This window comes from Scardinius erythrophthalmus (assembly GCF_964197995.2).
Source record: "Scardinius erythrophthalmus genome assembly, chromosome: 20".
NCBI lineage: Eukaryota > Metazoa > Chordata > Actinopteri > Cypriniformes > Leuciscidae > Scardinius > Scardinius erythrophthalmus.
In genome coordinates, this window is record NC_138240.1 from 30,626,701 (window position 1) to 30,651,206 (window position 24,506).

At 36.6% G+C, this 24,506-nt stretch overlaps 1 protein-coding gene across 2 annotated transcripts; it reads left to right on the plus strand.

Moving 5' to 3' along the window:
- The first annotated feature begins 50 nt into the window (after window positions 1-50).
- clcn6 (chloride channel 6) lies at window positions 51-23,741 on the plus strand. Of its 2 annotated transcripts, XR_014028967.1 has the most exons (24): window positions 94-423; window positions 1,210-1,272; window positions 1,400-1,465; window positions 1,550-1,615; window positions 2,218-2,284; window positions 2,370-2,476; window positions 3,153-3,279; window positions 3,518-3,585; window positions 6,139-6,197; window positions 7,010-7,142; window positions 7,256-7,369; window positions 8,102-8,268; window positions 8,401-8,518; window positions 10,661-10,790; window positions 11,957-12,110; window positions 12,249-12,405; window positions 12,678-12,784; window positions 14,266-14,452; window positions 15,020-15,177; window positions 15,724-15,880; window positions 18,381-18,488; window positions 18,732-18,857; window positions 21,632-21,933; window positions 23,374-23,741. XR_014028967.1 is itself a non-coding variant. In XM_081349408.1 (23 exons), exons 1-23 carry the CDS (start codon window positions 349-351, stop codon window positions 21,710-21,712), a joined length of 2,595 nt encoding a protein of 864 aa, XP_081205534.1. In that variant the 5' UTR covers window positions 51-348; the 3' UTR covers window positions 21,713-23,741. The 2 variants fall into 2 exon arrangements, 1 of the variants encoding a protein (XP_081205534.1); XM_081349408.1 differs by having other exon boundaries at window positions 51-423; window positions 21,632-23,741.
- Window positions 23,742-24,506: the final 765 nt, after the last annotated feature.

Here is a 24,506-nt window from a genome sequence, read left to right on the forward strand (position 1 = left end):
ATCGTCCTAATTGGCTGCAGGGTCTGTCATAGGCAGATACGCACACGCCCACACAGAAAAAAGAAACGAAAAGTCAACCTATTTATTCAAACTGTTCTTCATTCTTTTAAGTCTTTTGTTTTATTTTCCCTGTAATATTGTAATGCACATGAACTTAACCGGCTCCCGTGTCGGACCTAGTGCGTTTTGTACACGTAAAGCTGCGTAGCTGCTGCGCGCTTGAATAAAAAACGATTGAATTCAGCTTGTCTGCGTTACAGCTACGCAGCTGGTGCGCGCTTGAATGCCTCAGCTCTCGTGTGATGGTCATGTGATCAGGTGCGCTCTAGTAGCGGTGTGTTGCTGAAGATGGCGTGCTGTGGAGGCTGTTTGTGTTGTCACTGCTGCTGCAATGAAGGCGATATAAGAACCCCAGAAGAGCTGGTATGAGTTAATTTATGTGTATTATTTGTTTCAGAAAGCAAAGCGCCTTGTTGAATGTTATGCGCGTCCTTTCTGATACGCAAAATGATGCTTCATCTGTTATTCTCCACCCACATTCACTGTAAACAGCACCATGTAAATCTAGTGTACACTAACAATGAGTTTAGCAATCAAACTGAGTGTACTGAGAGCAGTAAATGAATTCATATGCATTATCACTGAACGTGAAAGTGTAACTGTTTCTGAATTTAGTGTGCTCCCTATCTAGACTACATTGTTGGGCATGTTTGGCCAGTGCAGCAGTTTTGGATAAAATGTCATTAGGGCATCATGTCATTTGGACGTCATGTAATTTGGGAATTATACTGTATCATTATATCTCCAAAATATTATCTAGATAGGCAGCTCATTAGGTTATGGACACTCAATCAATCAAATTCTTGATTTTATGATGATAATCCTGATTTAATAATTCTGTTAATGAGTTTCTTGTTCTTGTGAAGACTATTGTTGTAGAGATTGTAGACAAATCTTCTGCTTCAGTCATTATTCTAGGTATAATAAAATGAAATGTCAGAAATGTACTGAGAAAGAGTCCCTCCATTGTTTCGAGTCGTCACATGCCATCTGTTCATTATGAAGACTGAGATCATCCCAGTCTGGGAAACCTTAGAACCACCAAAAGGAAACCATCAGATTGGGGCATTTACTTTCTAAAGCATCTGATCTCATTTTCTGAATGTGTTAATCTGATTGTATAATTTTATGATGGCTTTTGCTTGTTAGACAATACTGGGTGAAACCAGAGATGATGATGATGAAGAAATATTGCCAAGAAAAGACTATGAGGTCAGTGAATAATGGACATAAAGTAATTCTAAGACTTGAAACATACTTGATATTTTGTCTTTACCTGTGATGTTTGAACAATATGAATACTGCAATGTTATGTCTTCATTAATATTTGACATTTCAGAGTTTGGATTATGACCGATGTATTAATGAGCCATTCTTGGAGGTTTTAGAGGGGTTGGATAATAAGGTAAAATGTGTTATGTCATAATTTATCATATTCGATGATGTCAAGTCCTTGTTTACCAAGCTAATTATCTCATTTCTCTTACAGAAAGCCAGAAAGTATGAAGCGATAAAGTGGATTTTGGTCTTTGCAATTGGAGTATCAACAGGCCTGGTATGTTTCGGGGTGGTTTATGTATCTAAAATAATTTTGATCAATGGTGCAATCTGTTTTTATACTTATAGAGGATTGTAGATCCTGTGGGAGTAGAATATGCAATATAAAATGATAACTACAATATAAAATGAGAACTAATGTCTTTGTTGTGGTCAGTAGTTGGTTTATGATATTAGTATTGGTTATCTGTAACTTTATGTTGTTTTTATATTTAGTGCATACAAATACAAATATATTTAAACTGATGAAAGTGCCCAGCAAGGGCCGGTTGCATAAACTGCTAAGACTAGTCTTACAAGACCATCAAGATTCTTCTGTTACACTTTATTTTAAGGTGACGTCCTAGTTACACATGTACTTAATATAGAAATAACAGTAAGTTATGCATATTTACAATTAAACTAACCCTAAACCAAATCCTAACCGTAACCCTGTAGTAAGTACACATACTTATTTGAGTAAGTACAATGTAACTAAGTCACCTTAAAATAAAGTGTAACTGATTTTTTTTTTAACTGAAATATTTGACATTTCATCTCAGTACAGGTTTTATGGTTATAAATTTTTTTTTTTTTTTTTTGATTTTTCTCTTTTTTCAGACTGGCCTGTTTGTGGATTTCTTTGTGCGGCTCTTCACTCAGCTAAAGTTCCACTTGGTTGGACAATGTATCTTTTCTGCTCAATGCTGCTTTGTGTTTTGGCTTGTAATTTTGCACTATTTGCTGATTGGAGTCCTTGACGTGTTGTTTAGCTGTGGAGGATTGCAGTGAGAATGGCTGTTTAGCTCTCTCATTACTGGAGCTGCTGGCTCTCAATATGATGTTCATTTTCATCTCCAGTGTTCTGGTGCTCATTGAGGTAAGAACATCTGAATATACATTAAAGTTATGGTAGGGAATTTCAGAGAGGCTAGTAATAGCAGCCTAGCTTTGAAAGCATGAGATCCTACCCTCCCTTCACAGTGCTTTCCAAAGCCACGTCTCCTTCAAAGCACATGAACACGCACAGCAGAGTTTACAAAGCATCCCGGGATGAAAGACTGCGTTAAATTAGCCCTTAACTTGATAGTGTTGACATAGAAACGCATAAATCTCAGTCTGTCTGCAACTCTGCATAACATGAAACGTGCTAATGATGTGTGATGTCTGAGCGAGTAGGGTGCGTGAAGTAATGGAAATACATGTGTTGACAGGCAGGTAGGACATCCTATCATCCTATGGACAAACATTTTTTGATCCTGAGACTTCCAAAGAAGATTTATAAATGTTTTAATATTTAGACCACTTTTATTATTGATTGCTATCAGGATGTGAACACACACACACACACACACACACACACACACACACACACACACATATACACACATATATATATATAATATTATTTAGAAATAAATTACATAAATATATATATAATTTATAAAAATTATAAAATTGCATGCTATTCTTAAAAAAAAATGCTCATTTAATAATTGTATAGTGTTTGTGTGTGGGGGAGTATATAATGAATCTATTTTTTTCCCTGTATATAGCCTGTTGCAGCTGGGTCTGGTATCCCAGAAATTAAAAGTTACCTTAACGGAGTAAAGATTCCAGGGATTGTGCGGCTGCGGACCTTCGTTTGTAAAGTCACTGGGGTCCTGTTTGCTGTTGCTGGAGGTAATTATGAGAAAATTGCCTATATCAGCCGTACAAAGATTATAATAAAGCCTGGCTCTGTGCTCTATTTGACTTAATGGTGATTGCCAATTAAATCTCTTTGGTTAAGACTTTCAAGAAACAAATGTGTAAACTGGCCTGATACTAGTAATATGTCGATAAATTACATGATGTTTTCCAGAGCCTTGCAGACCGATGACAGTGACTCAGACTGACTCAGTATTGTTTTTTGTTTCAGGGTTGTTTGTGGGTAAAGAGGGACCGATGATCCACAGTGGAGCGATAGTAGGGGCAGGACTTCCTCAGGTACATATGCTGATATTTCCAACGTGAGCTGAGTAACACACATACTGATTTCACTAATCTTTAACCTTTCTGCCATAGAAAGATGTTGAGGTTGACAGTACTGTAAGGCTAGAAGCTTACGCTGCTATTTTGAACCAATAATCGGAACAAAAAGAAGTTGAAGGATGACGTGCATAATTCAGTTATTTATCTGACTCCAGTATAATTAATCTGACTCCATTAAAGTTGTTGTTATTCTTTAACCTCTTATTCTTTAAAGGTAAAGGTCTTTCTTAGAACTGATATGAAAACATAAGATTTAACTTAGAGAACGAAAGTTACAATTACTTTAGCTTTCAACAACTTTACTTTTTCTTTTTCAAAGATTCCTACAGCCTTTAAAGCAAGCAAAGTAATTTATTAAGTTACATAATGCACTGCTGTGCAGAAGAGGCCGTAAAAGCCTTTCTTGTAGTAAGAGGTTACGCACCGGTATTTAGGAGTGGCAGGGTTAAAGCCTTTCTCCCAGGTCAGCAGTTACTTTTCCTTCTTATACCCTGAGCAAAGCATTGTTAAAGGGGTGGATGATTATGATTTCACTTTTCTTACTTTAGTTAGTGTGTAATGTTGCTGTTTGAGCATAAACAACATCTGCAAAGTTACAACGCTCAAAGTTTAAAGCAAAGGGAGATATTTGCTTTTAAAGAAATCGTTTTTTAAAGACTACAACAAACGGCTGGTAGGGACTACACGACATTCCTCCCGGGTTAATGACATCACTAACCCTGAAAATGACATAAACCCCGCCCCCGGAAACACACAGTCCATGTTGAGAAGAGGAAGAGGAAGAGGAAGAGTTGTAGTAGAGCACATTTGTGAGTCTGTTCAAGCTGTTCCGTCCGGCTTTTCACATGCAATACACTACGTAACACAAATGCAATAGCATGTCACTCTGTAGGCATCTTACAACAGTTCCCACACGAGCAATTTATAGATTATCTTGACAGAATATGCTAATTGAAGATAGTTAACTCCACATCAGCAACATAAATTCATCAACTAACCATTCAGAAACGTCCTGTGGCATTCTACATGTTGTCACTTCTTCTTGAGTCTCTCCGTCATCGTCCAACTCTAGTTTAAACATAAAAGGCAGAACAGTTTGACATTTTAGTGCTTGTCTGCGTGAGGTAATCAGAGCTGCTCACACACACACACACAAAAGCTCTTGAAGCTCCGCCCTCTGTGCAGAGCAGCAGCTCATTTGCATTTAAAGGGACACACACGAAACAACGCGTTTTTACTGACCCTCAAAAAGGGACAATTTTAACATGCTGTTAAAAATGATCTGTGGGGTATTTTGAGCTAAAACTTCACATACACACTCTGGGGACAACATAGACTTATTTTACATATTGTTAAAAGGGACATTATACCACCCCTTTAAACATGAGTAGAATACCAACAACAAAACCGACAGACAGGAAACCAAAAGATAAGGCAAATGGGTGGTGTTCAAGAGGGGGAGAAGAACATTAGCATATTCTCCTCAATGCTTTTTTAAAGAAATAGTACCTTATTGTACATTATGATACTTAAAGCAGGGCTCAGTAGTTTCGGGATTTCTTCGCTGTATTCTCGCTTTTTGCTCGCAGGTTTCTCTCTAGAGCTCCCCCCACAGCTTCGGAATAGATATTTGACAACACTGTTGTAAAAACTCTTTGGCGATTCTCAGACACCAGAGGCTAGTAGATCAACGACATCAAAGCAGATGGGACATTCTTTAAAACGTCTTCTTCATTCGGGTTCGGACAGCGTGAGGGAGCGCAATAAGGACAGCATTTTAGCAGATTTCTTTTGGCCGTAAAGCAATTGTTTACATCGCGAGACCTGATATCACGCGAGACTTCCTGACGCGGCGGCCGCGGCCCGCCGGCTTAAAGTTGCAAGTGCGGATTTTCCGCTCACGGGCACCAGGGGGGTGCGAGACGACCACCATTCAACCTGAAATAAGTAATATAACCATTCCAATGACTCCGAAGCTGTTCAGTTAAGGTAAAAAAGTTACTTAGTTCACCTTTAAATATCTCTAAGTTCACCACCTTTCAGTTCGGTTTAAAAGCTGTCAGATGAGAACAAACATGGCATAGTTACATGAACACACCAGTAGATAAATAGTCTGTAGTGGAAAGCACATGTGTGTTGTGCTGCAAATGGTACAGATGTGTCCTTGAGGTGCAATCGATTCTTGTCTCCTCAGAGGCCATCCAGTGCCTGGAGAGTCTCATCAGTCCTCGATCCGCATAGTGATGAATCCCTTTTATTACATACGCATTAGCATACTGTGATGATGAAGGCCATTGTGCCACGTATAATTCACATGTATACCATTAAAGGGATTTCTTAAGTACTAGGGCAGTAAAGAGTTCTACCCACATTCGCTCAGCCCTACAATACTTTAGATGGTTAATGATTTTGTGATCTGAATGTTACCTGGTAAGTCATTTTATGCATCATCTTTCCTGACACAGTCATAGTTAAATGTTTTGAACGCATGTTTGTATGTCTGGTTAGTTTCAGAGCATCACCTTCCAGAAGATTCGCTTTCACTTCCCATATTTCCGCAGTGACAGGTGAGTAATGCATCACACCAAACACTAAATCAAATAAACTAAATAATTTATTAATTAGTTACTAAATTAGTTACTAATAAACTAAATAATTTATTACATAGTTGAAAATGAATGTAAAACAGCATTTACCTCCACTGGCTGCAACCCTCTACCTCTGTAATGTGGTATATTTCTTTGTGAAAATGTGCAGTATATAACATTTTATCCAGTGATAATTGACTGAAATGGAAAATGTATCAATGTGTAAAGCTAGATTACAGAAATAGTTTTTTGGTTAACATGAGCCAATAGCATGTGTAGCTTTTAAAAAGATAAACTTTTTTTGGTTACTATTTACAATAAGGTTTCATTTGTTAACATTAGTTAACATGAGGTAAGAATGAGAATTACTTCTACAGCATTTATTAATCTTAGTTAATGTTAATTTCATCATTTACTAATATTTTTTTTTTAAATCAAAAGTTGTTTTTCTTAACATTAGTTAATGCACTGTGACCTTACATGAACAAACAATGAACAGCTGGATTTGTATGAACTAATATTAATGTTAGCGGAGGTTAGTTAATACATTAATGTTAATGAGGCCTTATTGTTAAGTGTTAACCTTTAATCTTTAGAATATTACTGTTGTATGATATTATTTTATTATAATTCTTAAATAATATTTTTATAAATAATATTATACAAAATAATGTTTGCATCTTTAGAATAATGCGCACAGCCTAAATGTGCTCAATGAGACTGACTGTGTATTAATAACTGGGATATCAAAATTGCCCTAATTTTTTTATTTATGTTATGTTTGTGTTAAGGGACAAAAGGGATTTTGTGTCAGCGGGTGCAGCAGCCGGAGTTGCGGCTGCCTTCGGGGCACCCATAGGGGGCACACTCTTTAGTCTGGAGGAGGGGTCATCCTTCTGGAACCAGGCTCTCACATGGAAAGTGGTATGTTGATGTTTGTTGGGTTTTGGTCATGTATTTTTGGGATGTGCTCAGAAAGTGCTACTTGACCTTAATCCATTATAATTCCCTGTCTCTGTCTCTCTTCTGTCTTTTAGTTGTTCTGCTCCATGTCTGCCACTTTTACACTCAACTTCTTTCGTTCTGGGATCAACTTCAATAAATGGGGATCATTCCAGCTCCCTGGCCTGCTCAACTTTGGAGAGTTCAAGGTGAAGAACTACAGAAGGAAAACATTAAGTCCCCTTTATTATATGCATTTTTACTGTGTTGATGTAAGTTAGGTGATAATATGGTAGTAACATTTAAAAGAACCAAATCCTTTCACGTCCTCTTTACTTTTAAATATTTATTTGGCCTATTACTTTCTTTACCCTTAAGAATAAAGGGTGAATTGCACTTATTGAGTCATCAGAGATTCAATTACTGTTGCAAACAATTACTGTTGCGGATATTCTTATATATATTTTTATTGTTGTATTGTTTATTTATGAATAGACTGATGAACACTAAGGTTGATGCTTAACTTTAAAAAGACCAGAGTTATGCATTTAAGAGTTATTGCACATTCTTACTGTGAATAATTAATTAGTGCACAGTATTTAAAAAAAAAATGTTGTAATATTTTATAAAATTGTAATGTCCTTTTCACCTGAAGTCACCTGATGTTTAGTTTAAAAAAAGTTAGAAGCCAGAACGCTATTTGATTTAACCTAATGTTATAGGTAATGCAGGTAATGCTTTTTTTAAATTAAAAGATATTAAATTACTGCATTAACTATTATTTATTGAGTCATAAATGCTAAGATGCTCTTGAGGCTAAATTTGACCTTAAGCTTGCTGATTATTTGCGAATGCAGTTTCCTGTTGACTTAAAATGATCAATGAATTAATGAAAAGCAAACTGTGGTGTTGCCTTATTTGTTTTTCTTTGCTATCTTTAGTGCACAGATGGAGATAAGTCATGTCATTTGTGGACGGCAGTAGATTTGGCGTTTTTTGTATTAATGGGGGTGGCAGGAGGTCTGCTCGGCGCGCTGTTCAACTGCATCAACAAACGGCTGGCAAAATACCGCATGAGAAACGTTCATCCCAAAGCAAGATTCATCAGGTGCTTGAGAGATATCTTACTTATATGGATTTAGTAATGAATGAAACTACTCAAAACAACTTTTAGAATTTAACTACCCAGATATAAAGAGAGTAGCTTTCTGACAATATTTTATATTTCTATTTTTGGCAGGGTGTTGGAGAGTCTATTGGTATGTATGGTGACCACACTAGTGATCTTCATGGCTTCAGTGACTCTGGGGGAGTGCCGAGATTTAGTCTCCACCATAAATAACAACACATCAACACAGGTCAGAATGAGACCCGCTTCCTTTCTCTCTTATAACTTCATTCTTTTTCTCTCTTATAACGCTACTCTATTTTTCTTAGCTTATTTTCTCCCACTTTATATTAAATGTCTTTAACTACTTTGTAATAACATTTAAATTAATAATTTGACACAATGTTCTTACTGTGTACACACTAGAGCTGCACGATTAATCCTTAAAAGATTGCAGTCTTGATTCAAATACCCACACAATCTTTCTCCAAGTCAAGTCACCTTTATTTATATAGCATTTTATACAATACAGATTGTTTCAAAGAAGCTTTACAGTAATCACCGGAAAATAATGCATTCCGGCTGTTGTTCAGCTGAAGTCATTTCAGTGTCGATTCAGTTCTGTTGTAAAGATCATCAATTATTCAATTAGTTAATTTCATCTATAAAGCAGTTTTGCAACAAAAAAATAAAAAATAAATGTCATCCAGCTCAGCTCATTTATCAGTACAGTCAGATCAATAATATTGTTGAATATTAAGTGTCCCTAACTAAGCAAGCCAGAGGCGACAGTGGCAAGGAACTCAAACTCCATCAGGTGACAGAACTGAGAAATAAACCTTGGAAGAAACCTGGCTCAGTCGGGGAGAACTGGCCAATGAACGAACATGGTGTGATTATGATTCAGGCAGCATCATAAGTCAGAATTCAGTTTGGGATCAGTAGCAGAATAGCAGTATTCAAATATCCTTTTAAAAAAGTAACTTAACTTGGTGCTTCAAATAACAATTGTATCGATTACATTGTTATGCCACCAGGTGTGACTGTTTAAAAAAAAATTGTCATTAAATCATTCATTCAAGAGATTTGTTCAAAAACGCTGTTTCATCCACTCATGAGTGAGTCATTGAATCATTCATTCAAACCATTTTTTTAAATATTAATTCGAATAAATTAAACGGTTTTAAATAGACTGCAGCAATTTATATTTTGTCAGAACCTCTAGTAAATTGCATTATTTTATTTAGTTGTTCAGTCGTGGGAGGATTATGATCTCTTTTTGAAACAAAAAAAGGTGATTCTCAATTTATCCAGAACTCTAGTACATGGATGTTTTTACATTGTACTAATATGTAAAAATGCCTTTGTTGTAATTACATCTGTAATTAATTTCTGTGGTTGCATCTATAATTACACTTTTGAACCTTCCCTTACCCGTTAAGCCACCCTTAAACCTACTCATACCACCATACCTGTCCTTAACCTTACCCGTATCCCAACTCAGTAGCAGCACAAGTGTTTTGCAATACAAGATGAACAGTAAGTAATGATGAAAGTAATGATTATTTGCTGAGCTGAAATAACAGCAGAAAGATATTGAACTGTTGATACAACCTGGGGTGTGTTTCCTGCACAGCAACGTAACTCACTGCTTAACCACCAAAGTTTGATGCATCGTTGTAGAAACTAACTAGCTAATCACGACTATTTTCCTAAAGCGGACCTCACCTCTCTCGTTTGAACGACACATAGCATGCATTTAATCACGTTAACATGCAGTATTTGGCGTAGACTTTACTCTTGTATACATGCGGTTCATTCAGTCAGCAGCTTTCTCCACGTAACATAAATTTTATGACATGCTGCTGTAACAAACTGAGGACTACTTCACTATTTTTGTTCCCTGTCATTTTGCTTTATTCAATGTTTAATTAATCGCGGGATCCTCTACATCATACTCCAAAGTTCCCTTGTGCATTTATCCACATGCACACTCCTCAAAAATGGGGCTGATTGTTGACATGCTAAAATGTATGATTAAAATGTATATTTAAATGGGATGAAAGATGAATGTTAGCTTGATGCTGTGCCACATGTCATTTTAACAGGAAACTATGCTTCTAACCACAGCTCGATAGCTATAGTTCCAACCACGCACGTTTGCGATGCTGTTTGCGAATGTTCTTTGGAACTATGCTTTCGGGAAACAAGTTGTTTAGCTTTGTTGGTAATGACTTGCAACCATAGTTGGCTAACGATGCTTTTGGGAAACACACCCCAGGTCCACACTTCAGTTTATTTTTATGAGATTATAACTTCTAATTTCTAGAAAGCTGTCCTTTTTCGTGTGCCGTATTAGACTGTAGGTCCAGTAATGGTTTGTGTTTTGTAGGGTTCTGTAAGTGAGGAGGTGAACTCAACCATACGACGATTCTTCTGCTACAACAACACATATAATGACATGGCGACTCTGTTCTTCAACCCTCAAGAGGTGGCAATCCATCAGCTCTTCCACCAGAATGGTAAGAAACTTACATGCAGCAATGTACTGTTTGGGTTAGGGTTTTTTTTTTCTTTAAGTCACAGAATGGTTTGCTATTTTGAATGTAGCACCCCCTTTTCCAGCAACCTATGTTCTCCATTGACATTTCAGAAAATTCTACCAAAAGGATTTTAATCCTTACAGACCTTTACCCAAAATATGACATGTGTGTAATTTACTCCACCTCAACCTACACATTTCCATAGATAATCTTTTGGTCAATATTGAGATCATGATTACTCAATGACTTATTAATAATCCACTACAGGTCAAAAGTTTGGAATAATTATGATTTTTTTTTTTTATTAAAAAATTAAGTCTTTTTTTGCTCACCAAGACTTTATTTATTTGGTAAAAAAATACAGCAAAAACAGTAATATTGTGAAATATTATAAAAAAAATATTTTAATTCCTATTACTCCAGTCTTCAATTTAATAAAGACCAATTTATTGATCAATTTAATGCCTCCTTGCTCAATAAAAATCATATATTTATCTTTAATCTTATTTACCTCAAATTTGAGTTGTAATTTGAATTAGTTTCCACCTCCACGATGAGACTAGTGGAGGTGGAAGACTAATCCGCATATTAGAATGAATTTTGAAGGATCATGTGACACTGAAGACTGGAGTAATGATGCTGAAAATTAAAATATAAAAATTATTTTAAATTGTCAAAATATTTCATAATATTACTGTTTTGCTGTATTTTGGATCAAATAAATGCAGCCTTGGTTAGCAGAAGAGGCTTACCGATCTAAAACCTTTGAACAGTAGTGAATATTTAAAAAAAAATTGTATTAAAATAAATGAGACAAAAATAATTAACTGTAGTGCACTTCCACTCCTACTAAAAACTACTAAACATTTAGCAAGGGTGAAATCACACTGCTGTAAAGTAAAAAAAAAATTAGAGCCTCATTGTGAAACGGAATGTGGCACAATAAAAGTTTTATCTTGATTTATCTTGTTTTCATAATTGTTATAATCCAAATTTTCATTTAATATCTAGCCCTCAGCCTCTATGATATTGTGGTCCGTAGCAATCAAGTTGAAGTTTCCTGAGATGTATATATGACTATACAACTCTATTTTCTAACCTTCTCTGTCTTTTTATCTCCCTACTTGTTCTGGCTTTGTTCACAGCTACCTTCAGCCCGGTCACCCTCTCGCTGTTCTTTGTGCTGTATTTTTTTCTGAGCTGTTGGACATATGGTGTGTCCGTACCCAGTGGTCTGTTTGTCCCATCTCTTCTCTGTGGAGCTTCACTTGGACGCCTGGTGGCCAATGTCCTCAAAATGTAAGATTTATTTCTGTTTATAGTGTCTCAAGAACTACCAAGGTCACCTTTTGGAACAGGACACATGTATTTAATGCATCTTATTCATCATAATCTTTTGCCATAAATGTAAAATGTTGTTTAACTGTGTAATTGCAGTAACTTTCACATGCAAATCTATTCGGGGACCTTTGCCTTGATTGGAGCAGCTGCATTCCTCGGAGGCGTGGTTAGAATGACCATCAGCCTGACAGTAATCTTAATTGAATCGACCAATGAGATCACCTACGGACTTCCCATTATGATTACACTGATGGTAGGACAACAAAAATCTGAATTTGGTGGTGGTGGGGGGGGGGTGTCTTATAGGAAATCATCATCCAGGAAATTTGTGTGATAATAAATACTATTATTTGGACATTTTGTGTGACTTTTCAACTATCAGACTACACCCTTAATAAATGTCTTCCCAGTATAGCATAATTAAAATTGAATATGGTAAAAAAAAAAACACACAAAGAAAGAAGAATCTACATATGTCGTCTCATTCTTCCCTTCAATGACTTCTAACTACCATTGTTTTGTCAGGTGGCCAAATGGACAGGAGATTTCTTTAATAAGGGAATATATGATATTCACATTCACCTGAAAGGAGTCCCGCTGCTGGAGTGGGAAACAGAAGTCGAGATGGACAAGTGAGGCCTTTGTATTACACGTGTCACAGCGGCTTTTTATTATTGTGGATCACAGAGGCTCCAAGAATTTGAACTTTTTAGACACACTTAAAAATCTCTGCATTTCATAACATTATCTTTCAAATAATCCAAGTTCTTGGAAAAATATAATATTTTGTAATGCAATGATGTTCGTACATGATGTGTCTAAATGCTTTTGGGGCCACTTCATTCATTCATTGCACACATTCAATGCTTAAAATCCTTATCTCATCTCTTACATTTCATTAATTCAGTCATTGCTTAAAATCTTAAAGGGGGGGTGAAATGCTCATTTTCACTCAATCTCCTGTTAATCTTGAGTACCTATAGAGTAGTATTGCATCCTTCATATCTCCGAAAAGTCTTTAGTTTTATTATATTTATAAAAGAAAGATAGGCTGTACCGAGTCTTTCCGGAAAAAAACGAGCGGCTGGAGGCGTGCCGTGTGGGCGGAGCTAAAGCTGTGCTAACGCGCCGATAGCTAACAACACACAGAGACATTTGTTCAACAGTTTTACTCACCGTCCGGTTCCAACGCACGACCGCGAACCTTTATCATTGCGACTGCTCGATCCTTAAGCATTAGACGATCTGCAAATCCGTCGATCTGGGCTTTGTTTATAAAACAATCATCGTCGAAATGCAGGGAACAAACAGTCTTACACAACTCCGTTTATGCTCAGGAAAACAAACTCCATCCACGGGTCCCTTAACGCTGGGTTCTTTGGGAATCTGTGCAGGGTTGTCTTGCCCTGGCAACTAAAAACACACTTCTTTGGCTACACTGACTTCCCAAAAGCCGGGCAGGGCGCTTTGATGGCGAACTGCTTTCACTCTCTTGCTCTGTTTTACGAGTGCGCGCGCGCCCGCGATCTTACCGGAGAAGTGCCCTTAGAACCCATATAAGGAAATTCCGCCCTATCTTACGTAAGACAGAGCCATACTTGAAAAAAACTTTCCGAAACTTGTGACAAACCGGAAGGAGTATTTTTGGAACAAAAATACTCCTTCAAACGTACAACTTAATTTTTTAAACTTTGTCCATGTTTAGCATGGGAATCCAACTCTTTAACAGTGTAAAAACTCAGTATGCATGAAACAGCAATTCACCCCCCCTTTAAGTTCATCTCTTTAAAAAAAACATGCATTCATTCATTCACTGCTTAAAATCCTTATCTCATTCATTCATTCATTCATTCATTCATTCATTAAAATCTTTAGTTCATCTCTTTCATTCATTCATTCTTTGCTTAAAATCCTTGGTTCGTGCGTTCATTCAAAATTCATTCAATTACTAAGTATATTTCTCAAAATTCGTTTAAATCCTTTGTTTGTTTTGTAAAAAAAATTGTTAATGAATGAATGAATGCATGCATGCATGAATTAATATTTCCCTTCATAATTTGTCTTGAACAAATTTGTCTTGTTTGTTTTTAATTTATCCCCATCTCCCTGTTAGATTGACAGCCAGTGACATCATGGAGCCCAACCTGACATACGTGTATCCTCACACCCGTATTCAGTCTCTGGTCAGCATCCTGAGGACCACAGTCTATCACGCCTTCCCCGTCGTCACCGAGAACCGAGATAACGAGAAGGAGTTTATGAAGGGAAATATCCTCATAAGCAACAATATCAAATTCAAGGTACATCACACCATTTGTACCAGTATTTATCTACAGTGATTTGACCACAAGATGGTGCAAATGGTCTACTGTTTTTACGTCCCCCTCAGTAACACAGAAATGAGCTTTATTTGATAGTTGAAGTGACGCTTTGCCTGCCGGATGATAAAATAGACTATACTGAAGGAAGGACCTGAACCATAGTTAGGGATCGGATTATCATAGAGACTAGGGGGTGTTTTTATTTTTATTTTTAATCTGTATTGTAAAAAGCGCTATATAAATAAATGTGACTTGACTATATGTAATTTAAAAAAAAATCGATTCTTTTTAATAATCTTTCATTAATATATTATAACTTTATCCACTTCTAAAATATGTATCCACTCAAAATCCATCTTAAATCCGATGGATAGATACAAATTAAATTTTAAAGTTGTCTAAAAATGTATTAGCAATAAGCATGTTTAGAAATTAACATTAACCAAAATTAAAAAATGTTGTATTGTTTGTGATTACTAATTATTTTTGTTTCTTTGTCCAAAAAAACGAAACCCTGTTTCACTCTTGTTGTTTCTGCTCCTTCAGAAAACCAGTGTGTTGACGCGTGCGGGGGAGCAGAGACGGAGATGTCAGTCGATGAAATCATACCCGTCGAGTGAGCTACGCAATGTGTGTGATGAGCAGGTTGTTGTGGAGCCGGCGGAGGAAGGGCAGGACATGCTTCAGCAGATGCTGGAGAGGAGGTCAGTTGGACGAACTTTGACCTTTTACCTCCAGAACTATTATCACCCTGTTCTAGTTGAAAAGAATATATATTATGAGAACACTGAGCATTGAGACAAGATGAATTCATATAACAGTACTTTGCATGCAGTGTATATTGTCACAGAAATATTTAAACACTGCATATTCTCCACTTTTGAGCATTTATAGCTCCCAGAAGTCCACTTATAATTTTTTTCTTACACTAAAAACAGCCATTTGGTGAGATGACCACTTCCATCCTCTCTTTTACACTTAGACTTTAACAGTTTTTTTTGCTCATGTACTTTTAAGTCCTCTATATGTAATCCAGGGCAGACCAGTTAGCTGAATATTGAAAATATAAGAGATCATATGTTAATACGCTGATATTTTTCAATTAATGTTTTTGCTGTTTTTAATAAATGATGTCGGTGTACTGGGGAGGAGCTGTGACAGTATTGTGCCTTTTATTTAAAAAGAGCGAAGGAAATCTATTTTCCCACATGAGCCGTTAACATGAGACTGCTGTGTGTTGATGTTGGCAGGCATGTGCCGTACCCAAACCTTTACCCGGACCAGTCTCCCAGTGAGGAGTGGACCATGGAGGAGAGGTTCCGGCCGCTCACCTTTCACGGGCTCATCCTGCGTTCACAGCTCGTCAACTTGCTGATCCGCGGCGTCTGCTATGCTGAAAACCAGTCGGTCAGTGTCATTCAAACGCCCCCCCCCCCCCCCTTGATTCTTTGTTTGTTTGTTCTCTTCCTGTCTCATCACATTTTCTCCTGCCTTCATTTCCCACCTCGATTTTCTTTATATTACTCTCATCATTCTTTGACGAGGTCAAATCATCCCTGTAGTCCCCTTATGTTTATGCCTTATAATTACTTGAAAGTGCACATTAAAATTCAATTATAATTTAGGTAATTTATTAATAATTGTTCCTGTTTTTTTAATAATATTTTATTAAAACTTTATAGCTTTCTCCATCATTTGGCTAATCAAGGCAGCATGATCAGGGAACAGTATTATTATTAACCACTCTCATTAAAGGGATCCTATTATGCTTTTTTTTTTTTGTGTGTGTAATGTTGCTGTTTGAGCATTAAAGAGGTCTGCAAAGTTAGAAAGCACAAATCAAATCCAAAGGGAGTTATTCTCTATATCAGTAAGCACAGTTTCTGAACTCCCTGAAATGCCTCCATTGTAGTCTTAAGGTTTTTTCTGGGAACAAAAACATCACAATATTCCTGATTTAAATGCGCTTTTACAATGTTTTATGGTGTTGTTTTTGGGGTGTACTAGCATATGCTTTCATTCTTGATTGTTCAAAAAGTGCATTATTTTACATTATTACAGCTCCTCTCTCCCTAATCTGGCTCTGAACGTGCCGTATAGTTCCGGTTTCGATGAACTTCCTCCTTCGGAAATACGAAATGTGCTGTTATTGGTTAGCTGGTTAGTGTTGTGATTGGCACCGCTCGGCACGTTGGGAAATGTCACGCCCCTTACAATAACTGCAAATTTCATCTGCTCAGGTGTAAATATTAAGGATGCAGTCAATTTCAAACCAATTCAAGCCTGATTCAGACTTAAGAATGTTAACAAACATGAGGATCATCCAGAACGGATTTCATGCACAGACTTCACAAGCAGGATTTCACAGGACGTTTTAGAGTAGTGTGTTTTTTTGGTAATTTTCTTATACATTTTATAAACGTTATACTCATTATACGTTTTACATTTAATCATGATATTTGTTGGAAAACTATGTTTGCTAGGATTACAAACAGTAATCGATCACAAAACCATGGTTAATTGTGCTAAGCGGTGGTGAACAGCTTTACAAAAGCGAGAGCTTACAAAAGCTACAGTAAACACTATCAACACTAATGTTGTTTATCAGGTGAAGGCAAAGCTTTGCTCTTTTTTTACATCATAGCAACTACATAAAACGTATAATTTGAACTGTTAAAGTGCCCCTATTATGCTATTTTAAAGTTTCCTAATGTTGCTTTGAAGTGGACTATGAGCTTTGTAACCTTGCAGATCTCTTTTATGCTCAACAGCAACATTACAGACTAACTAAAGTTGGAAAAAGTGAAAAAGCATAACAGGACCCTTAAAATAATTCATGCCCAAGGCATATGTAAAATAAAGGGGCGAGGCCTAGTTGAGTTGTGATAGTAATGTGTTGAAACTCAGTTATGGTAAGGGGCATGATATTTCCCAAACAATCTGGAAGCGATTGACCAATCACAACACACTGGTCCAGCCAACCAATCAGAGCACATTGCCCTATTTGGAAGGAGGGGCTTCATAGAGACCGGAACTAAACAGAGTTACTGACAGACTGGGAAGAGAGGTGCTGCAACAATGTAAAATGTTTTTTGAATGTTCAAGCATGAAAACCTATTCTAGTAGTAAAACTTTTTTTTAAACTGTACTTGTAGATATTACAATATAAATAAAATAAAAGGCCACTTAAGTGTGCTTAAAGAGAATACACTTTCATGACTTTCACACAATTCATTTTCTAAATTTCACTTTGTAATAATGTCAAATGAAAAGTTTAAGTACATTTTAAATCATTGTTTTAATAATCTTTTGTTATGCACATACAAAGTAGTTATGATTATGATTTTAACTGTTATTCATTAGTACATTTAATATATTTTAAATATTGCAAATTCATAATTACAAATTGCATAATTACTAAAAAAAATTAAATACATGGCATTTATTTTTCAATAGAAATGACATTAAAGTGTTTTTTATTTTACCATAAATGCTTGTCAGTACATTTACCAGTACACTATAACCTTATAATGATGAATTAATAAATGAAGATTAATAAAGTACTTCAGTTCTACTTAAGTGTCAAAAAACTAATTGCATTTAATATAAATTTAAACTATAATACATTTTCATTTAATTCCAATTAAAATGCAGATAAGAAAACATTATGTTCAGTTCACACTTGAGTATATATTTGAAGTTTATTCCATAAGTAAAAAAAAAAAAAAATTATAGGTTGCTAAAAACCTATAATTATTCAGCAGTTTATAAGTTCCTTTAGCAGAATTAGCAGCAAACAAAGTTAGGAACTTTGATACTTTAATTTGCCCTTGTTTAACTTGTTCATAGCTCTACACGAATCAACCAGATACATGTCAACCAACCTATCTCTCTCCTCACTCTGTAGAGCGCCTCACAGCCACGGCTCTCTCATTCAGAGATGACTGAGGACTACCCACGATTCCCTGACATCCACGATCTCGACCTGGCCCTTCTCAATCCACGCATGATTGTGGCAAGTCCTCTGACCTATAAAACTCATCAGGGAATGCCGTGACTCTCACAGCAGTTCATAAACTGCTGGATATCAGTTATACATGATGTGTGTTGGTGTGCATAACGACTATTAATTGGTGTTAATTGGAAACGTTGAAGAGCTCTTGTTGTAAAGTGAGCCATGCAGGGATGACAGTTTGTTCAGTGGTCTCTCTCAGACATAATTAGCCTAATTTTGTTTTTCTTTTTTCTTTTTTTACAGGATGTGACTCCTTACATGAACCCCTGTCCGAATACAGTCTCTCCAAATACACGCGTCTCCCAAGTATTCAATCTGTTCAGGACCATGGGGCTTCGACACTTACCTGTAGTCAATGCCGTGGGAGAGGTACGTCTTAGACTGAGGGGGACGTTTACACTACATTGTTTTCAACTGAAAACAGAAAACTTTTTATGAGTTTTGGGGCCCTGAATATGCAAACTTTTAAAGACTTTTAAAAGTCTTTAGTAAACTATAAGCAAGTTTTTGAAAACTATACCATTATCACGCCCCATGTAAACTACAAAAATGCAAATTTGTGGAAATGGTGACATCATGCGCATGCGTATTATGTGTTCCGTCTATAGCGTAGTGCTTCTTTACAAAGTGACATCGGCAACTACTGGCCTGGAATGCAAAATGCAGCGTTTTTAGTCATTTTCGCGGACCCGTGTGAACGGGGATCGTTTTCAGAAAGGCAAAAGAAAAACTTTTCCGTTTTTAGTTGTTGTGTAAACACCCTTAATTAGCACAAACATCTAAACACGTCGATGGAAACAAAGTGGCAAAGATATAGAAGAAACCTTCTGTGTCTTCATTAATTTGAATGCTTTAGTGTGTTATGCAGCTGTTTGTGCATGTATAAGGCCCCGTCCACACTACTGCGTTTTCGTTTAAAAACGGAGACCTTTTGCTACGTTTGCACCTCCCGTCCACACTAAAACAGCAAAAACGGAGAAGTTTAGTGTGGACGGGTCAAAACGGAGGACTTTAGAAACGATGATGTAGTAGAGGCTCACACTCGGCTCTATGATTGGGTGTCATCAGTCATGGCGTATATCTTTGCTAGCAGCTGTTGTCCAAGTAAATTCTGCATTTTACAATGCTATAACTGCCTACATGCGCCGGAGGCAAGCTATTATTCGAGCGATCTGTGACAATTCCCGTGTGCAGTGGCGGTATCGACCGTACATGGAGCGTTGGTTTTGGGTTAACCCGGGAAGAACCAGCGCATGGTGGGATAATTTTATCAATGAAGTTGTGTTTACACCGGCACGCGCACGCCCAGTGTTGGTGAATGGTCACGTGATCCGCGTTTTCAGTCGTTTTAATGTGGATGGAGATCAATTCTAATACGCAGATAAAACGCTGGTGTGGACGGAGATCGTATTCGTTTTAATTCTCTGTTTCTAAACGAAAACGCAGTAGTGTGGACGGGGCCTAAGATCTGCAGAGTTACAAAGCTCAAAGTCTCAAACCTAAAGAGATATTCTTTGTAAAAGTTAAGGCTCAGCCACGCCTTCCTAAAACGTTTCGTTCAAACACCCCCAACAAATCTACGTCAGTATGTGGGGGCAGAGTTTCATAACAACGCCCAATTGTATACGCAAAGAAAGAAGGCGGAACTTTTAGTCTCGCTGTGTAATTGTTACCGCCATGTCGTGGAGACGCTGTGTTTCTCGTTGCGAAAGCCAAACTACTTTGTGTGGCCTTCCAAAAGAGGACACAATTAGAAAACAGTGGTCGTCTTTATTTACAACAGTGTTCCAGAACAGCACAACCAAAATATTCGACTGTGTGCTGCGCATTTTTCGGAGGACTGTTTCCAGAACCCGCGAGAGTACAAGGCCGGCTGTGCTCAAAGGTTGATTCTAGAAAGTGGGGCAATTCCATCTTTGCATTCTGGCGCTTCTGACTCAAAGACACAGTAGCAAATTCTTAAAATATGAAAACATACTTACAGGCTGACTATTCAAACGAGAGTTTTGAGCAGCAGAGAGTAACAATTGTTTGCTGTTTCTACGATCTCAAATGCAGATATGGTTTTTATGTTTACATAGTGTTCTACCCCCCAAAACGTTAACGCGGCGCAATGCTTAAAAAGACAGAATAAGTCATTATAATCAATAATTATCTCCCCAATGAAATAGAATCTTACCAATCTGATAAGTTCTGGTCCAGTCGCGCTGGCAAAGTTGATCGATCACTCTCGAATTGATAAGGTAGTACCGACATTATCACCTGTGACCTGTCATTATTGCTTTGGGAGCTGATGTTCCAAATCTGGTAAGGGGAGTGATATTTCCGTCACACGCTTCAGGTTTTCGGGCCAATCACAATGCACTGAATTGCTGGCCAATCAGAGCACACCGCGCTTTTCAGAACGATGAGCTTTGTGAAAACCAACGCGTTTCAGAAAGGCGGGGCATAGAGGAGCAACAATAATGTACGATATGTGTAAAATAGTGACTTTTTTTTTAACCTAAAACTTAGGGCTGGGCGATATATTGCATGACATTGATATGCGGACGTATCGCCTGCGATAATTAATGTGATATGGCTCAGCTTGTCAGTGAACTACGGCTCTGTGTAGTAAATGTCGCTCCATTTGAAAGCAGGTGATGGCGATTTACTGCTAATCAAGGAACCGGCTTTACTGACGAGAGGTGCATATCAATGTCATGCGATATATCGCCCAGCCCTACTAAAACTGCGTAAACATTGCATTAAACCAAATACACAAAATAATGTTCTTTTTAGAACCATCATATGACCCCTTTAAAGGAATAGTTCACCAAAAATGTTTAATTTTATCATCACTCATTGGCATTTATGGTGTTGTGTGGAACACAAGAAGTGAAATTTTGTACAATGTTCATGCTGCTTTTTTCCCATTCAGTGAAAGTATATAGTGTCCAGGGGCTGTAAAGCTCCAAATGAACAAAAAAAGCTAAACATAAAACAAACCATATTATTGAGGGTGAGTATGACAACAGAATTAATTTTTTTTGGATAAACCTTTTCTCTTTTTTTTCTCAGAATATATTTTCTTGGATGAAGCTCAGTAAACTGTGCAAGAATTGTTTCCTACATTTGTGTTTTGCTGTTTGTGTCTCTTGCAGATTGTGGGAATAATCACCAGACACAATCTTACCCATGAGTTTTTAGTTGCTAAACTTCGACAGCATTACATCACAATCTAAGACTCCTCTGGCGCCCGTCTGCGATCAATCAGCCATACTCGAGTAGCGGCTCGCTTGAGATGAGAGGAGACGAGCCGAACGCTCCAGGGACCTGAGACCAGATCGCCTCCGGACCTGAACCCCTGCTTCAGGTCGACCCTTAAGCCATTCCTAGTTACTGCGTGGACCGCTAGAGTTCGGTATCTGACCCGTCCAGGCACAAACACACACAATTAATGCAGGTGAGATACCATTAATCGACACATTTCAGGAAAGCATCCTGATTTCCTCATACTGACGATGCTTTACCAACCTCACTGTAGCACTTTTAATTTTGTCTCTTTAAGTTCTGAATGTGTTAAATTGTGCTGACCATTTCTGTGTATTTATGAATGTTTGCTTTTGCACAAAGAGTGAGATAAACCACTGACCACAGTCCCTGGTCAAGATCTTTTTACTTAAAGGGTAAATATTATGAAACCAAGAACAAGTCTGTGTCATTATTCACCCCAGAATCAAAAGAAAGATTTGTGTGTGTATCAAGAAAATGCTGCTGCTTTTTATTTTAGACCATTAGGATTTTTTTAGCATTATGGAATTATAACAATGAAGCACATTTCCCCCAAATGAAGAATTATTCTCGTTACTGTTCTGTCAAAGGAATATTTAAATTCTATTTAAATTCTGATTTCGATAAAATTACTGTATTACAATAATACAGATATTTGTTTTAAAATTTTCTGTATTTGTTCATTAATGTAAATAGAGTCATCAAAATATAAATAATTGGAATTGCTTCAAATCTATTTATGGCGCATAACAGTAATTATACATTGTAAAATTAACGTTAACATTCACCAAAATTAAATAAATTGTTAAGTAAGGCTTAATTTACTCTAAACAAATACATTTTTTCCTTTTCTTTGATTTGGGGTGGAATTTGACCTGTTTTCATGAGACCTCTCTGTCATTTTTGGCATTTATAACAAGTGGAAAATTGTAATTGTGGCATTAACAATATTTTTACTGTTATTAGCGTATCTTCAAATAATCATTATGCCCATTCCATTGAAATTTCCTGACATTCTTGATGTTGTTTTGTCAGGGAAGAAAGTTCTCAGGGTGTGTTTGTATTAATGAACCAATCAAACCACCATCCAGTCACTAAATTACAGGGATTTATGTAATATTCTTGTTTTTGTAATCTGACATCCACTGTAATGTACGGTCATGATGTCAGTATCATAATGCGACTGTGGTTTGATTTCAAGGGACTTATAAGAGCAGACTAAATAGTATTAGAAGAAATGATAGCACATTTATATACTACACATTCCTTCTCTTTTTTTTTAAATTTGATTTATTTAAGATGAGTTCCACTGAGGAGAGTTTGTCACATTATATCACACTGCAAATATTGTTTTAAATTATGCTTTAAAATGTCATTTATCTATTGCAGTTTTTTTATTGTGATGTGAAACCATCAGTGTCTTTTCAAGTGTATGTTTTATAACCATACAGATTATTTGACTAAATGTGTGCTGCAGGTATAGACAGTTGACTGAACACCATCCGTCTGTTATAAGAGCTTCATAAAGTGACATGCAAATGTTATGTGAAAATCATCTGTAATCTCAATACTCCATTCTAATGTCATGTATTCTATCATTATGGTTTTTCAGGTGATGGATACGATGCAATATAGTCAAAATAAAATTCCCTTGTAAACTTGCTTGGCAGAATGAGTTCAGGTTTGGGTCAGTATTTCTACAGCATTCCTAGTAGGATTTATAAGACTGTTCTTATAGCATAAAATGGTTACGGAAACTAATTTTATTCATTATATATTTATGAAATGAAATGTTTAAGCTAAGCTAGAAGATCTGTATAAAACGTGCCAATCAGCTTTCATAACCAGATGTTGGTCATTGTCATAAAAAAATCAATATTTGAATCAGAGTACATAATGGTGGACCTTACACAGCTATAACACAACCTTATATGCTTTTTCTATGTGTGTGCCATTAAAGGAAGTACTTATACAAAGAGTAAAAAAAAAAAAGCCCTGATAAAAGTCACCATTAAATCAGAATTGACAGGTTTCTTCAAGTGTCTTGGAGATGTTGCCACACTTCTTCTGGATTTAGTGTCTAATTTTTTTTCTTTTTCTTCATGTAATCATACACGGACTCTGTGATGGTGAGATCAGATCTCCGTGTGGATCATACAGGCTGTTGTCAGTCTCCTTGTGCATACAAAAATCTCACTAGATTATTACAATTAATGGCAATAGAAATGTAAACTGATACTTCCTACTGACACGCTACAGCAAAAGATATAAATAACTGGCTTAATACCTTTTTGTGTGTGTGTGAAAATACCAATGTGCCGAAGACTTTTGCACAGTACTTTTAAATGGTAGTGTGTTTGTATATGTTGTTCTAGAAGTAAGCCATAAATATATATATATATATGGCTTACTTCTAGAACGGCATATACAAATACACTACCATTGAAGTTGTTGGTCGGTAAGACTCTAAGCAGGTCTTTAATTCTCACCAAGGCTGCATTTATTTAATCAAAATACAATAAAAACAGTAATAATGTTTATATAAAATAACTTTTCCATTTTAATATATTTTCAATTGATCACTAATGCAACACTGTCATTTTCTGGAGGATGATGGCATTAAGGAAATTACATTTAGTTAAATGAATAATACTATAAAAGTGATATTGAGGAGTGACAAAGGCAAAACTTGACGATAAATTGACTATTAGTAAAAAAAAGTATGCATATTTTCTTTGAAATATT